Below are 17,094 nucleotides of genomic sequence, written 5' to 3'. Positions count from 1 at the left end.
TCTGGGAAAAGCAACTAACGTGCCAAACGAAAACCAGTTGTGGAGGGCAGGAGAATACACGTTACGATTAATTACCCCACAACGTTGTCATTCCCTCTGAAGTCTCAACATACGGGTCCTGTGGTTGATAATCCACCACTCTGTTAGCTGGGGCTGGCAGAGTCAGTGATAACTCTACAATTTCTGCAGGAGGGGTTTTGGGGTGAACAGTGCAGTCAGGGGGGGTCTGATTCTGAGATAGCTCTTGAAGCTGGCGTGGGGAAAACATCTCATCGCACCTTGACTCAACTCAGCAGTTACTCCAGATGTGACATCATTTTCAGGAGTCCTACCCTATAAACACACAGGAAGACAGTGGACTTCCTATGAGCCCTTTCTATAACTTACTTTGTTGTATATTTATTTTCTACTACAACACTAGTATGTAAAGTCCAAGACAAGGCTTCATCTTCATATTCCTACCATGGCCAGGCATAGAGTAATGGTTTGAAAATGGAACTGATCTCAAAAGTCACCTCAATTAGGGCTGGATCTGTAATAATTAGATTTCTGAAATCAATGCTGACTTCTTTTCTCACTTCACAGAAAGCTAGATTTCTTGACAAGTCTCATTTAAACTGGATTATTTTACATGAAAAAAATTAAAATACTTTATTTCAGAAGACATATTCTCTACTTTTCCTATACAAGATGTATCACAATTTGAGCTAAGTTAAATAACTCTTTAAAAAATTATCAGCTTAAGTTCCAACTGGCATGAAACACAATTTTGCCCCTTCTCATTTTTAAAATTATATATACATGGAAGTAAATAAATTGTCCTTTTGGGGTTATTTTTTTTTAAGGACAGATGGAAGGTTGGAAGGAAGGAAAGAAGAAGGAAGGAAGGAAAGGAAAGGGAGGGGTGAATTTTTTTTTTTTGCTTAGCCTTAGCTAAAGGGTAGTGTTTCTGGTCCTAATTGGCACTACCAAAACATTGGTGGCTTGGGACAAGCTTGTCCTGCATCAGAATCTAGCACTTAATGTCCCTCCTTTCTTCACTCAAGTTGTGCATAAGTACTGAAAGTTGGAGCCATGAGGAAACTGCTCAGAATAATCCCTTGTCTGCTTTGCAGGATGCCCTGTCTCCTAGTCTCTGACTTTCTAGGCTTCTGTCCTCTCTGAAATGTCTGTAGGTATGTTTAGCTCTCATCATGCTACTGCCTTTGCCAATTTAAAAATCATACTGAGGGGCCAGGAGTTTGGCCTAGTGGTTAAAGTGCTTGCCTACCATGCACGAAGATCGGGGTTCGATTCCTTGGTACCACATACATAGAAAAAAGCCGGAAGTGGTGCTGAGGCTCAAGTGGTACAGCTCTAGCCTTGAGAAAGTCCAAGAACAGTGCTCACGCCCTGAGCTCAAGCCCAGGACCGGCAAAAAAAAAAAAAATCATACTGAGGTTATCTGCAAGAGAGTTAAGCTGTGTTGTTGCATGATGATAAATGTTTGCATTTCTATTTTTAACTAGTGGCAAATTTTGAACTAAAAAATGCAATTGTGCCAGGTGTCAATGGCTCATGCCTATAATCCTATCTACTCAGGAGATTGCTCTGAAAATTGTGCTTTAAAGCCAGCCTGGGCAGTAAAGCCTTTAAGACTCTTATCTCCAATTAACTACCAAAATAGCCAAAAGTTTCAATTCAACATGTTACTTTAGGAATACAATCTTTCATGCTTGGGTTGGCCTCAGCTGTGATATTCCAACTTGTGTTCCCCCACGTTGCTGGGGTTGACAGGAATCCATCCCTGCGCGCTGTGCTTCCCCAGTCACTGGGATAGCCATTCTATTGAGATGGAGTCTTTATGAACTTCTTTTTGCCCAGGATGACCTCAAACCAGGATCACCAAATCTCCACCTAAATAGGACAAGTTATAGCTTTAGTCAGTACATTCACTGAGTTTCAAAAAAGTAAAATCAAACAATTCCATGTTATGAATTGAGGGAGGTCAGAGCTGGGAAGAGCAGGTGTTTTTGTAGTGGCCTGCACCACACCTGCCATCCCCAACTGGTGGCTCATGGGATATATTCTTGTTAGAAAAGCACTGGGTTCACTTCTGAGATAAGCTGGTTTAAGTTGTTTGTTATTGATATTTTTAAACCTCTGGAATTTGTTTCACTGGTTTTTTTTTAAATAGTAAGGTTGAGGTGGGGAGTCATTTTTCTCTTTTATGAACATCTAGTTGTTTACAAATTATTTAGTTAGTTAGTCATAGAGCTTGAGCTCTGGGCTTGGGCACTGTTCCTGAGCTCTTCAGCTCAAGGTTAGCGTTCTACCACTTAAGCCACAGCATCACTTCTGGTTTTCTGGTAGTTAACTGGAGATAAGAGTCTCAAGGACTTTTCTGCCTGATCTGTCTTGGAACTGTAATCCTCAGATGTCAACCTCCTGAATAGCTAGGGATACAGGTGTGAGCCACTGGTGCCCAGCTTTGCATATAATTCTTTTCCTTTTTTTTTTTAGCTAGTTCTAGGCTTGAGCTCAGGGCCTAAGCACTGTCCTTGGACTTTCTCAAGCCTGGGCTCTACCACTTGAGCCACAGCACCACTTCCAGCTTTTTTCTATGTATGTAGTACAGAGGAATTGAACCCGGGTCTTTGTGCATGCTAGATAAGCACTCCAGCACTAGGCCAAACTCCCCACCTGCAAATAATTCTTTCTGAATGGTTCACTTGTTCTTCACAGATTTCTATACCATCTTTATCTGGACTCTTGGTTTGTCTTTCCTGCTCCAGTACCACTGTCACACACTATTTAATCCCAGTTGGTTTAAATAACATTTTCTCAAGTTATATCATTGGTAAAGCTGCTCCTTTGTTTAGATCTTCAACCAGAAAATGATGATCCTCAACATCACTTTGGAAATAATTTCTTTGCCAATTTTAGAATAAGAACAAAGCTCTTTGGAGGGTACAGAACTAGAAGGAAAAGGGTGAAAAGTGTAGCAGTAGAGTTCACTGGACATTGATGGAAGTGAACTACACAACTCATGAATGAGATGGAAGAGAGGAACTGGGAGAGAATGAGGGAATAGAAGACACTATAAGGAAATGGACTCATTATCTGACTCATGCAATTGTAATCCCTCTGTACATCACCTCTATAATAACAATAAAGAAATTAATAAAAAAATAAAATAAATGAGGGGCTGGGGTAGGGGTAGGGAAATTGGGACCAAGACATGAGAAAGGGTATCAATGTATGTGAAATAATGCACCTTCTATCTGGCGAATATAATGTAACCCTTCTATTAATTACAATAAAAATATATGAAAAATAAAAATAATAAAATAAAACAATGATCCTGACCAGCCACGGATCAACAGTCACCCTACCTGACTGTGACATCCCTGAAAGACCATGAATACCTCTTCAAAAACCAAGTTCCAGGCAAGTCACTTTAAATGATCATGAATTATGTTGCTATCACTTTCTGCTCTCTGTGCCTTTTTTCTTATTTCAAGCTGTGTGCAGTCTAACCTGTTTGCAAATTGCATTCTTATAGTTTTTCAGGTCCACTGAAAGACTGTTGCGCATGTAGAGAAATCCTTTCTCTACCACTGATGGGATATCTTGGAAAGTCCTTCTAGCTAATCTACCTACATGGCAAAAATTGTCCAAGTAGTCTAGGAAGGCAGAAGAATATCTCCTCCCTTCCCCTAAAAGAACCCTGTGGTAGGGGCCGGGAGTTTGGCCTAGTGGTTAAAGTGCTTGCCTAGCATGCATGAAGACTCGAGTTCGATTCCTCGGTACCACATACATAGAAAAAAGCCGGAAGTGGTGCTGAGGCTCAAGTGGTAGAGCTCTAGCCTTGAGAAAGTCCAAGGACAATGCTCAGGCCCTGAGTTCAAGCCCAGAACTGGCAAAAAAAAAAAAAAGAACCCTGTGGTATTCTTTAACAGCAGCTGAAACAAAACAGTATGTGTTTGCTTTAGTGTGTGACAGTCAATGCCATTCCTGGTATGGGCAATGAGGTATATGATGGAGTTGGGTGGTTAGTGGCAGAAAAAGTATTGCTAGGAGCAATAGTAGTATGGTGCATTGAAATGCCAAATGATTCTCATGGAATTGTACTTCACAAGTCATGTGTAATATCACAAACCACATGGTTTGGCTAAAGAGTCACTTCAGGATAATGGAGCATAGCCTGTGCACAAGGATGGCTGGGTTTGTAGAAGTCAAGGACGGTGGTATGTGTCCTAAAACTGGATTGGTCAAGGCACCTGCAGTTGCCTCTATCTTTGAGGAAAATTATTTTTGCCACCCACTACCCCTTTCTATATTACTAAATCCCTATAAGAGGAAGGAATATATATATATATATATATATATATATATACCTTTTTATCTCTACAAGCAACTGAAACTAATAAGGTTTAATCTATAGTAACAACTGTCTTTGAGAATGCAAATTTCCTTTAAATCTAAGCTCTCTAAATATTTTATATATCACTATAAATTTCTGACCAGTTTTGTTTTTTGCTGTTGTTGTTGCTTTGTCTGTCAGTCGAGGGACTTGATCTCAGGGCCTAGGACTGACCCTGAGCTTTTCTGCACAAAGCTAGCACTCTACCACTGTGAGCCACACTTCCATTTATAGTTTTCTGGTGGCTAATTGGAGGTAAGAGGCTCATTGACTTTCCTGTCCACAATTCTTAGATCTCAGCTTCTGGAGTAGCTAGGATAATAGCCATGAGCCACCAGCACCCTGTACCACAGTTCCTTCTTACTTCCTTTTTTTAAATTTTTTATCTTTTTTAGCCCCTTCCTTCCTTCCTCCCTTATTTCTTTCCCTTTTCCTTCCTTCCTTTTTCTTTTCTTTTTTTTTGGTCAGTTATGGGGCTTGAACTTAGGGCCTGGGCGCTGTCCTTGAGCATACTCAAGGCTGGTACTCTACCATTTTGCACCACAGCTCCACTTCCAGTTTTCTGTTTGCTAATTGGAGGTAAGTATCTCATGGATTTTCCTTCCTTGGCTGGCTTTGAACTGTGATCCTCAGATCTCAGTCTCCTTATTACTTAGGATTATAGGCATGAACTACTGGTGCCCAATACCAGTTTTTTCTTAAATATCTTCTTTTGGGGGGTGCCATTACTAAGGGCTTGAACTCGGGGCTTGAATTCACTTGGCTCAAGATTGAGGTTCTACTATTTGAGCTACAACTCCAGTGCTCTTTCTTAAATGTCGACTTAATTTTTAATGTGTAAGAATTTGAATAACACCAATGAAATCACAGCATTCATTCCTCATTGACTTGTTTGTGAATCACCTTCTTCAACTACTGCTTTATAAGCTCTCCAAGTACCTAAGGGACCAATATCTTACTCTTTAGTCATTCTAAGAACCAAGCACAATTCTTGGCATCTAATAGAGGATGATGATATGTTCATTGAGTGAATGAATGAAGAATATATATAAATAAAAAATAAAATTCTTTTCTCCAACTGAATCTGCCTGTTGTAAAAGAGAAAACTCTTGGCTAATTTGTAAATGTCCAGTACTGTTGCAAAGCTGACCTGTATGGTGAGTTATAGACAAACTTTTGAGACATCAGAAAGGGCTCAGAGCTTCTTGTTGGTATATCAACATCTACAAGATACACTGTCACCTTAAGTAACCTTGCCAAAGCCCATGCTGATCATTTCCCTTCATGCCATAGCGGATGCAGGGAAGCCTCTCAGTGTCTCAGGCCATCCTTTGATTTTATTTTACAACATTCTTTCTTCTGTATTTATTAAAGGTTGAGAGACAGAGAAAGAAATTCCACTTGCCAAGAATAAGTAAAATACTAATAAGACTAGATAAAAATGATCTGATGTGGGGCCAGGAGTTTGGCCTAGTGGCAGAGTGCTTGCCTAGCATGCATGAAGATCCATTTCCATTCCTTGGTACCACATACAGAGAAAAAGCCAGAAGTGGTGCTGTGGCTCAAGTGGTAGAGCTCTAGCCTTGAGAAAGCTCAAGGCCAGTACCCAGGCTCTGAGTTAAAGCCCTAGGACTGTGAATGCCTTCTTCTCTCCACTATACTTCTATAAGTTTCTCAAAACCTAAAGCTTATGACATGGTCCCAGTGGCCAAAGAACACTAAAAATACTATTCAATTTTTTGTACCATCTGTAAATCTAAGTACCTATGAGAAATGGTCACAGGCTATAAACAGGCAGCTTGCAGTACAGAAAATCTAATGAATAATCACTTCATTCATTAGATGTGGATCAAGGATTGAAAAGGGAGTTGAATAGTCTACAGCAATAAAGGAAATATCCCTAAAGTCACTACTGGAATAGTTTTCAGATTCAGTTAAAGTTAAACCAGAGAGAAAAACAATGTGGACAAGAAGGTTAGTAGCAAGCAATTATTCAGATATTGAAATGACCTCTGAAAAGGAAAAAAAAGTTGCATTGGGATACATGAGGAGATGTTTCTCTGGAACTCTGGGAAATGGAGCCATCTGGCATACTAACATGAATTAAAGGAGGTTTTCTACAATGAATTAAAGGAGGTTTTGTCTTTTTGGGAAAAAAATCTTTTATGTTCCATCCAACAATAGTTTCTCAAACTTACATATCTTAACTCCACATTAAAAAAAAAAGCAGATGAAGGCATTAAAAGTCAATATATAATGTGCCATAGGACTTTGCAACAGAAAGTTTTAACTTGAAGAGCAGCTTCCACAGTAGTTATCATCATGAACCTTAACAAGGTCACTTAAGTTTTGAGTTTCTTCCCCTGAGAAAAACATACAGTTAATCAAAATAACAAGAAAGTAAAACATATATTGGGGGAGGGCGAATCTGAAGGGGAGGAGAGAGTGGAGAGGGGAAGGCTGGGCAAATATAGTAACAATATTCAGTGTACATGCCTGACAATGAGACCAGGAAACTTGAGGGGCGGGTGGGGCAGGAAGCCCCACGGACAGTGATGGAAAGGATAACATTGATCAAGATGCACTCAACTGAGGCGTCTTATGGAAAATCTTTTGTACAACTACTTAAAGATATTAATAAAACCACAAACAACAGCACCTGGTTATACAGGATCAGGTGACATGAATGCAAGTGGAAACATTCTGAGGAGCAGAAGGCCATAAAATGCCTACTTATCACTGAATTCAAGCCTTCCTACCTGTGATTAAACTTATCTTGGTTGGGAGCAGAGCACAAGTTAGCAAGCAATAGACCTTGAGTTACACACACACACACACACACACACACACAGATCTGACCCACCTTCACAGGAGAAGAGTCCTTTTGGGCTTTTTGGGCCTCGCCGGCTGAATAAAACTTGATGATGGCAGAGAACCCAGGAGAGGCCACTGCAGCGTTTGGGAAGACCCGCACTGAATACAGAAGGCCAAACCGGGAGAACACTGTGAACAGAGAAAGCTGGGGGGGGGGTCCCCACTCCCAGTTAGTGCACGACATCTCACCCCCACCTCAGAACCACACCCCTCCCCAAACCCTGAGCCACCACCGCGGGAGCCACTTCTCCTCTGACTACAGGGCAGCAACCTGTGGCCGAGAAGCAACACGAGCCACGCCCCTGGGTGACCGTCGAGGCCGTGGGGTCCCCGGCACCAAGGTCCTTGCGTGGAGGCGCTGAGGCACCGGGGGCAGAGGCAGGACTGCGGCCCCGGGTCCCCCAGTCAGCGGGTGGGCGGTTCTCCACTCCTCCCTCCACCTGGGCCCGGCTCACTTGCAAGGCCTCGGCCGTGGGGCCGGGGCTCAGCGCCCACACCAACAAGGTTTTGTCGCTCTCGGTGGGAACCGCGAAAGGTACCAACTCCGCCATCCCGCAGGTACCTCACAGGAGCCACCGGGGCTGGGCGGTACTGCGCTTGCGTGAGGCGCGCCCGCGAGTTTCAAAGGGAGCGAGGGGCGGGGCCTGCGAGGGGCGGGGCCTGTGGGGGCGGGGCCGTGAGCTGGAGCTGGGAGCAACCAGGCCAAGAGGAAGGTCGGGGGCGGGGCCGACTCTGCACACCTCCTTCGCTCCTCCCACGATGCTGGTCCCTGAATAGAATTCCTTTATTACTGTTCTCAATATTTTAATGTTCTATGAAATAAAAAATCTGGAAATGACTATCCAAGGCCATTGTTTTGTAGCTAATGTAGTTAAGGCTCAAAGGCATACCAGATGGCCAGTCTTCATGGTAGCTATGTGGCAGACATTCCTTCACCTTTTTCTTTTTCCTTGTCCTTAAACAGGATCTACTCCACATCAGCACCTGCCAGTCCAATTGGATCCAGAGCATTTTTTAGTTGTTGTTATAGAGGTGATGTACAGCGGGGTTACATTTGCCTGAGCCAAGTAATATGTAAATTTCCTTTCATACAGTGTCATCTGTTCCCTCATTCCCATCTCTTATTCACTCCTTCCCATCTCCACCCACAAGTTGTGTAGTTCATTTTCATCAGTGTCCAGTGAAAACTGCTGCACTTTCTCGCTCTTTTTTTCGAGTTCTGTGCTCTCCTCCACTCACAGATATACACATGAATATATCATATATAAGGTTACAAATACAGATTAGAAAAAGAAAAAAATTAAAAAGTTTTGTTTCCATATCTTAGGACTTCATGTCATATATATATTACATATATAATATATATATAAATACAGAGATCTTAGGCATTTCACCTTTGTGATTCTCTCCTAAGACTGCCTTCTTTTGGTCTCCCTGTATGTATCTAGAATCCTGTATAATTTGTCCTATCCCAGTGCATTTTAGATCTTCCACATATCAGAGAGAACATGAACTGTTTGTGTCTCTCCGATCTTAGCTTACCTCACTAGTTCTAGTTACATCTATTTCCTCTCAAATGACATTTTATTCTTTCTAATCATTGTACAAAGCATTTTTTTGCCAGTCCTGGGGCTTGAACTCAGGGCCTGGGCACTGTCCTTGAACAATTTTTGCTAAAGGCTAGCACTCTGCCATCTGAGCCACAGTGACACTTCTGGCTTTTTCTGTGTATGTGGTTCTGGGGAATCAAACCCAGGGCTTTGTGCATGCTAGGTGATCACTTTATCACTAGGCCATTTTCCTGGCCCTGTACAAAGCATTTTTAAAATCTGGAGTCTACTTCATCCTCCAAAAATAGAAGATTGAAATCAAGCACCATTTCTCCATCTCACTACTCAATCTTAGATCCTCAGACTACCTGCTTTTTTGGGGGTGGGGGAGAAAAGTTGCATATCATTGGATATCCAGCCCAGATCATGGACATGTTAAGCAAACACTCAACCACGACCTTTCCAGGTTCTTTATCAACTTCTTGGGTTTTATTTTGTTATTGATGGTGATGATGGTGTATATTTGGTAGTTGAATTTAGGGCCTAATGCTTTCCAGGCAGGAGCTCTTCTAACTGAGCCACAGCCTACTTCCTCTTTACTGACTCCTAAACTTCCTCTTTACTACCAAAATAGTTGTCTTTGGGGGAATTACAAGCTCTTCATATTCTTTCTAACCAATTATTATAAGTTTCACCATATACTCATTAACTATTATAATGCTTTGGGTGTCTTTATTCTTCACGTTATGAATGCTTGCAGGGCAACTGTATGCTTAGTACCTAACACACTCCTACTCTAATGGATATTCAAATTTACATGGAGTTAATAATAACTAAATTAATCTAATTTTTGCTCAAGCAGTATTTTAATAAATCATAAAAAATCCACAGAGACTTCTTTATTGTGGTTCTCTTGGCTTGAAGATGATAGGAACAAAGGAACTGGGATTGGACTGACATGCTGAGGAAGTCTTGAAAATACTTATTCTTGCACTCTAGTCAGTTTTACTTATGAATGGGGAGGAAGGAGAAAGAATCATGAAGTGGAGCCAAGAGGAAGTTGTGTAGATTCTCCAGGACTTCAGGAGTTCTAGCATGACTCCCTGGGGCAGCAGTAGTGGTGGACAGCACCTGTTTCATTCCACATGGCAGCCTGTCATCCAGTGTGAGAGTGGCCGTCCTGAGCAGTGCAATATCCACTGTATCCTATGTGTGGGGGGGAAAGAACATGGTTCTTGTTCTTTATTCATCAGCTGGTTTGTTTTTAATTAACACATACACACAAACACACACACACACATACACACACACACACACACACACACACACACACACACACACACAATACTGGCCTTGTACTCTTGTTTGGCTTTTTCATTCAAACTGATACTCTATTACTTGAGCCATACCTCCACTTCTAGCTTTTTTGCTGATTAAGTAAGTGTAAAGGACTTGTCTGCCTATACTATCTGTGAAACATGATTCTCAAATCCCAGCCTCCTAAGCAGGCAGGACTACAGGTGTGAGCCACCAACACCCAGCCTTAATAACTTCTTGTCCATACACTTGACCCAGTTCCTGGACAATTTTTTCCTTGCAAAGCAATACCAAGACTTCCCTTCACTACTAGCTCTCTGGCCTGTTATCTATTGGTGCCTCTCATTCTTTCTTTAAATTTCCCTCATTCTTGGTGCTTCTCTCTTCCCCTTAGCATTTATCTATATTTTCAAATCTTCTTTTTCCTTCTGAAAGTGTACAGTACTGTTTAATAGGACTAAGAGTTATTAGAGAAAAAATTTTAAAACCCCGGTGCAACTACTGACTCTCCTCTTAGAAAGAATCTGTCCTAATAACCACTAATGAGTTTTTTTTTTCTTACTTTCTTTTTTCTTTTGTGGGTCATGGGGCTTGAACTCTGGGTCTGGGTGCTGTCCCTGACCTCTTTAGCTCAAGGATCCCATCTGAACCCTGGAGCCACAGCGCCACTTCCAGATTTTTGGTGGTTAATTGGAGACAAGAGTTTCATAGTCTTTAGTGCCCGGGCTGGCTTTGAACCGTGATCCTCAGATCTCAGCCTACTGAGTAGTGAGGATTATAGGCATGAGCCACTGTGCCCCAAACTAATGAGTATTTCTATATGGTATTTGGAGCCTGCAAGGGACCTAACTCCTTTTCTGATAGCTGCTTGTAGAGACTGCTATTTATGTTATTTATGTATACAATTTGAGTATACACAAACAAACAGTAAGGAGCCATAAGAATGTCCTTTGTTGAAGAACTGAGGGCTACCACATTTCTGTAAGAAAGGCCCTGGGGCACCCATGTTGTCATGCTTAACCCCACTCATGCTTACAGATAATTGGGCAGGGAGGAAACACATAGTCCAAGCTGAATCAATCAGATTCTTTATCTTAGGCAGAAATAAGCCCAGTCAGACTTTATAGTTGTTTAGCATTTTTGATTTAGAAACAAACAAACTTGGGGTCAGGAATTTGGTCTAGTAGTAGAGTGCTTGCCTAACATGCACGAACACCCAGGTTTGATTCCTTGGTACCATATACATAGAAAAAGCTGGAGGTGGTGCTATGGCACAAGTGGTAGAGCTCAAGTCTTGAGAAAGCCCAAGGACAGTGCTCAAGCCTTGAATTCAAGCCTCAGGACTAGCAAAAAAAAAAATGTATAACACTAGTTGGGCGTGGTAGCTCACATCTGTAATCCTAGCTACTCAGGAGGCTGAGATCTGAGGAATGCAGTTCAAAGCCAGCCTGGACACTAAAGACTGTGAGATTCTTATCTCTAACTACCAAAAAACTGGAAGTGGCGCTGTGGCTCCAGGGTTCCGAGGTGAGACTTGAGCTGAAGAGGTCAGGGACAGTGCCCACGCCCAGGGTTCAAGCCCCAGGATGAGAGAAGGGGGGGGGGAGGGAGAAACAGAGACAGAGACAGAAAGAGACAGGGAGGGAGGGAGGGAGAGAGAAGGAGAGGCAGAGGGAGAGGGAGACAAGAGGGAGAGGGAGAGAAAGGAAGAATGTGGGCCCCTTTTCTGTGTGGACTAGGGAGACAGGAAGCTGGCTTGCTGAGATGATAGTGACATGAATGCACCATCAAAAACCGGAAACCTGCCATGCCAAGCTTCTGAATAGCCAGTGTTTCCAGGGTTGACTGAAATGCCTCCAAGTCTGAAAATTGCATTATCCTCAGCTAACTCAAGTTGTTTCCTGTTACTGCATCCAAAACAATTTGGTTTAATCCAACATTAGAGAAAAATTGAAAACCAGATCTTCTAACTAAAGAGTTCCAAGCCCATCCACTCTCCCACACTGTTCTAGACAGCTCAACTGCGGTGTCCATGATGTCCTGCCTGCGCTTCTGTCATGTTCTCCTCCTCGGGGACCTTCCCACTATCTTTGTCCCACTGTGTCCTCTCACCAGTTCTTCATCCCACTTGATCCAGACACAATCTTTTTTGCACATTGCATGGCTGAGAGAAGGTTAGGGTCCAGAATGTCTGAAATGGAGGAAGAGATCCCCTGTAAGACATTCACACAGAAGGATCCCAAATGCAGCTTAGAATACTGGCCTTCCTACCCATGCCTGCCACCCAAGGGATGAGCATTTCCAGATTAGGGAATGCTTCCCTTCCAGGGCTGTCATGGCTACTAGACATGATGAGTGGGAAAGGTTGGGCTGAGAGTAATAGGAGGCCTGAGATTGGGACCTGTTCACTACTATTTTTCCTAGCCAGGGTAGATGGTGGTTCATAAAATTTTGTAGGGTTTCTATGGAGAGGAAAGGCCAAAACAGGCAGCCCAAAGGCCAAATTTCTACCAAATGCGGGAAACTCTTAAGTGAGAGTGGAAAACAGTATCTGCAGCATGTGATGTGACATGTGCTGTCAATTCTTTCTTTTTGAGATTGGTCTACTGAGCGCAAGCTATCCCTGCCTCTTCTCAGCCTCTCAAGGTTATAGTACTACAAGCACTAGACACAATGCCAGGATCACATGTCTTCGATCCCTAGTTAGTGCATCTCTAAAGCAGCATGAGCAGCTGGGTAAAATGAGCAACATGTATAAAGTACTTAGTATATAATATGCTTTCAACCAGTGTTGGTTTCTGGGCCTGCTCTACTATTCCTGGCTGTTCAGAGGCTTACTGGGCCCTTCTGAAAGGATGTAAAAAATCTCCTGACTGGATACCCATGAGGTACATTATGCAAAGTCTCTGCTCAGTCAAGGCATTCCCAAATTCTTTGATCCATTCCTCAAAAGATATGCCCAGGCTATGGATGGGAAGCAATCTCCAGTGAGTACAAGCTGGTCTGTTGTCTCACTTTCCCCAGTGTAGGACCCTAGCCACACCTGTACAGTCCATGTGGCAGAAGTTTTCTGAGTGACTCTTGTAGTCGTTGCACCAGTAATGGCTGTTGATCTGGAAGATGCCATAGTCATAGCTGCCATCTGCATTCTCGTGCACCTTTGATATGTTGAAATTGCTTTCCACGAAAGCCAGGCATAGCCCTTAGAGTGGAGAAAAGAGGGCCAGGGTTCAGGGAGGACCAAGCTGAGTGAGAGAGATGGCAGAGAAAGGGAGGAAAAGACTCAGAAAGGAGGAACAAGGCCCAAAAGGCCAGATAGAGTCAGGAGGCCAGAAATATCAATGATTTTTCATGTTCTTCTGTACACCCATCCCATCCATCCATCCATCCATGTATCACCCATCTACCCATGCATACATACATACAATTGTCTATCCATTCATCCATCCACCAACTCACCATCCATCAACCCATCTACCCACCTATCTATCCATCCATACAGATATCCATTTACTCCATGTGAACATTATAAGGAAATAAACTTTACAGCCTTAGACCTTAGGTTTTTGTTGTTGTTTGTTCGGTTTTTTTAAGTGCCCAAAGCAGAAAGAAACAGCCATTTGAACTTGACTTTGGAAAGACAATTGGGAGAGGGTTTGGGTAATGGACATGACTAAAAGAAGAAAAGTGATCAGCGGCCAAGGCAGTGGTACTCACATTCGTTCAGGGTGTAGCCTTCAAACCCATCCATATGTTCCTTGTGCAATATCTTGGCCAATGCACAGCGACCAATAACCTCTGCATTCACGACAAGGAGGCAGCTGGCCAACGAGATGAGCAGATCTGTCCTCATCCTGGGAAGAGAGAAGAAGCCAGGCAGGATCTATGGGTCCTGTCTCACAGGCTTCCTGATAGTCTTCTTTCACAGCCAGGGGAGTCTAGAGAGAGTAGCCAAATGCAATGTCCTTGTTCACTCACTGTATCCAGTCTTTTTCCTCACCTTTATTATTTTATACATATTTTTAGCTACCTCTAAGTAGTTGTACAGAGATTCCAAGTCAACATGTCGATTTATGAATACAATATATCTTGAACAATGTCATCTTTTCCATCATTCTCCCCCTTCTATCCCCTCCCATCTTCTTAAGTTACTTAGTCAATTTTTCACATATATTCATTACATTTTTTTGCCAATCCTGGGGCTTGAACTCAGGGCCTGAGCACTGTCTTTGAGCTTCCCTCAAAGCTAGCGCTCTACCACTTGAGCCATAGCACCACTTTCAGCTTTTTTCTATGTATGTGGTACCAAGGAATCAAACCCAGGTTTGATGCTAGGCAAGCACTCCACCACTAGGCCAAACTCCCAGCCCATCATTATATATTTTGACTGTATCTACACAGCCTTCTTCTCACCATTTGATGGCCTCTTCCCTCCCCTGGACCTCTGGCAAAATACCTTTCATCTTCCTGATATTTATTCATTATTCAGACAAATCTACAAGATTCATATCTCCAATTAACCAGTAAAACTCTGAAAGTAGAGGGATGGCTCAAGTGGTAAATTGCCAGGTGAATGAAAAAGCTGAGTGTGAAGCCCCATCACACACATACACACACACACACACACACACACACACACACACACACACACGCACACAAATATATATTCAAGTGTCAAACAGAGAAGGAGGGAATTTCTAAATTTTAAAATGGGTTTTCAGGCTTACAGGAAATATACTGACTCTAGTGTGGAGAATCTACGATACTATGATTATTATGACTATTATATGTAGGAATGCACTGACAGCAGAAGGAAATTTCAACAGATAGAACAGAACAATTTGTATAAACATCCTTCATACATTGTTGACACTATAAGCTTGATAATGCCAGAGAAAAACACAAAAAATTCATGCCCAGCACAGTGGCTCACACCTGTAACCCTAGTTACTCAGGAAGCTGAGATCTGAGGATCAAGGTTCAAAGCCAGCCCTGACACTAAAGTCTGTGAGACTCATCTCCAATTAACCACTAGAAAATTGAAAGTGGTGCTATGGCTGTAGCACTGAGCCGAGAACTCAGGGACAGCACCCAGGCACAGAGTCCAAGCCCATGACCAACAAAAGAAAAGAAAGAAGGACAAAAAGAAAGAAAAACAGTTCCTGAGCTGGGTACAGGTGACTCATCCTACCTATTCAGGAGTTTGAGGATCATGATTCAAAGCCAGTCTTGGCAGGAAAGTCTGTGAGACTCATATCTCCAATTTGTCACCAGAAAATCAGAAGTGGTGCTATGGCTCAAAGCAGTAGAGCAGTAGCCTTGACCCAAAAGATTGGGTCAGCACCCAATCCCCTGAGTTCAAGCCCTACAACTTACAGAAAACAAAACAAAACAATTTATGTCCTTGGTGCAGCCCCAAAGAAGAGAAATATTAAAACGATAACAAAAAGCAAACTCAGACAAGCCAAGCAAACAAACAAATTAATGAAACAAACAAACAAAAACACTTTCAAATGGTCTGAGGACCTCTAAGGCCACACACAAAACCTTAGATTTGGACCCATACTTGTGGGACCCATGAGAATCAACACTAGAGCTCCAAGTACAACTGACAGTGGGAAAATAATTGACTTCCTGATGGCTACTGGAGTGACTTGTTCAGTTCTAAATTCTAAAGTGATGTTAATGAGCAACACCCCTGTTGCTATGGTGAGGATATTGAAGCAGACTCAACAGGGACCTGTAATCTAGGCTCTGGAGTACAAACTGGGAAAACAATCTGAGGCATTACTTTCTGTGCATGCTAGGTCATTCCGTTCATCTTTGAGGAGATCTTCTGTACAAGTTAAATATGCAAAGAACTTTTCCATTGAAAAAGCAACAGCTTCCTATGGGTACCTCCTGCAAATGTTCTGTTTCTAATTGCTGCTTGAAAACCAACGGGCTATAAAATCATAAAGCTAAGTTGAGATAGCTGAATTGAGTTCAAGCCCCAGTACTTGTACACACACACACACACACACACACACACACACACACACACACACACCCCACTGGTCAGGGATTCTTTTCCCTTAAGCAAAGGCCTGAGTTCCTCCAGCTGCCATTCAGATGGCAGGCAGCTTTAGGGAGGCCAAGATGGCCTCTTTGGTGGGCTCATTCGCCTCCTGTAGCCTTGCCCCACCTTCTCACTCCACATCAGCCTGTGTTGGGGGCATGCTTTTTCCATGCTCATGGCCCCCTGCCCTAGAATTGGCAAATAAAGTAGCAAATAGTTGTTTAGTGGATGGTTGTCTCTGACAACTTCACACACTGACTCAGGAGGCTGTTGGGAGGCAGGTGTCTCAGGATCCCAGGAAGCAGACTGCTTCTGCCCACAAATCTCCCCTGGGGTCACCTCAGGATAGACAGTGTGTCTTCCCAGCACGTTACTACCCCCTTTCTCAAGTTCTCCTCTGTCCCATCTGTCTCTTACCTTAAGGTCCTGCAGGCCCAAGGTCTTCTTTGAGGATAGCCAACTCGGAATTCTCTTCCTCTCCAGCCACAACCTGGTCCCACTTGGCTAATGACTCTCCTGAAGGAGGCAGGGTGTCCAGCCACAGCAACCTTCCAGAACACGGATTCTGTGATGTCATTGCTGTCCAGGAAATGTGCTAGTTCAAACCACATAAATTAGTCAAGTTTCAGGCAGAAATGGCCGATGGTTTTGGAAGGTGATGTTAAGACAGGGTAGGTCAGGAAACATGAGGCACAGGAAAGAAGTCAGGAATTTAGAGAGACACAAAGCATGAGTGTTTTTATTAGAAGCACACAAACACTGTCTTCTTTGCTTTAAGCCTTACACTCGCACATAAACTGCAGTATTAGTGAAAAGGAAAAGAAAGGAAGACATGAATGAAGGAAGGAAAAAAAGAAGGAAGGAAGGAAAGAAGGAAGGGGAGAGAAAGG

At 42.8% G+C, this 17,094-nt stretch overlaps 2 protein-coding genes across 4 annotated transcripts; both read right to left on the bottom strand.

Annotated features, from left to right (window-relative positions):
• Positions 1 to 676: 676 nt before the first annotated feature.
• LOC150051226 (RAD52 motif-containing protein 1-like) lies at positions 677 to 7,845 on the bottom strand. 2 transcript variants are annotated; one of them, XM_090350026.1, is made up of 3 exons: positions 7,735 to 7,845; positions 7,269 to 7,424; positions 677 to 1,896 (listed from the first exon to the last, which is right to left on the bottom strand). In XM_090350026.1, exons 1-3 carry the CDS (start codon positions 7,828 to 7,830, stop codon positions 1,882 to 1,884), a joined length of 267 nt encoding a protein of 88 aa, XP_090206152.1. In that variant the 5' UTR covers positions 7,831 to 7,845; the 3' UTR covers positions 677 to 1,881. The 2 variants fall into 2 exon arrangements, with proteins under 2 accessions (XP_090206152.1, XP_090206151.1); XM_090350025.1 differs by lacking the exon at positions 677 to 1,896 and adding an exon at positions 6,621 to 6,768.
• A 1,857-nt stretch (positions 7,846 to 9,702) lies between these two features.
• Lyzl6 (lysozyme like 6) lies at positions 9,703 to 16,764 on the bottom strand. 2 transcript variants are annotated; one of them, XM_090351626.1, is made up of 5 exons: positions 16,622 to 16,764; positions 13,864 to 14,000; positions 13,190 to 13,348; positions 12,259 to 12,337; positions 9,703 to 10,035 (listed from the first exon to the last, which is right to left on the bottom strand). In XM_090351626.1, the coding sequence occupies exons 2-5, from the start codon at positions 13,997 to 13,999 to the stop codon at positions 9,966 to 9,968; spliced, it is 444 nt and encodes a 147-aa protein (XP_090207752.1). In that variant the 5' UTR covers position 14,000; positions 16,622 to 16,764; the 3' UTR covers positions 9,703 to 9,965. The 2 variants fall into 2 exon arrangements, with proteins under 2 accessions (XP_090207752.1, XP_090207753.1); XM_090351627.1 differs by having other exon boundaries at positions 13,864 to 14,084; positions 16,622 to 16,709.
• Between the last annotated feature and the right edge of the window lie 330 nt (positions 16,765 to 17,094).

The sequence above is a fragment of the Megascapheus bottae genome, chromosome 17, assembly GCF_031878675.1.
Source record: "Megascapheus bottae isolate mThoBot1 chromosome 17, mThoBot2.hap1, whole genome shotgun sequence".
NCBI classification, from domain to species: Eukaryota; Metazoa; Chordata; class Mammalia; order Rodentia; family Geomyidae; genus Megascapheus; species Megascapheus bottae.
Note: the sequence above shows the minus strand (reverse complement) of the source record. Positions and strands in the feature narration are given on the sequence as shown.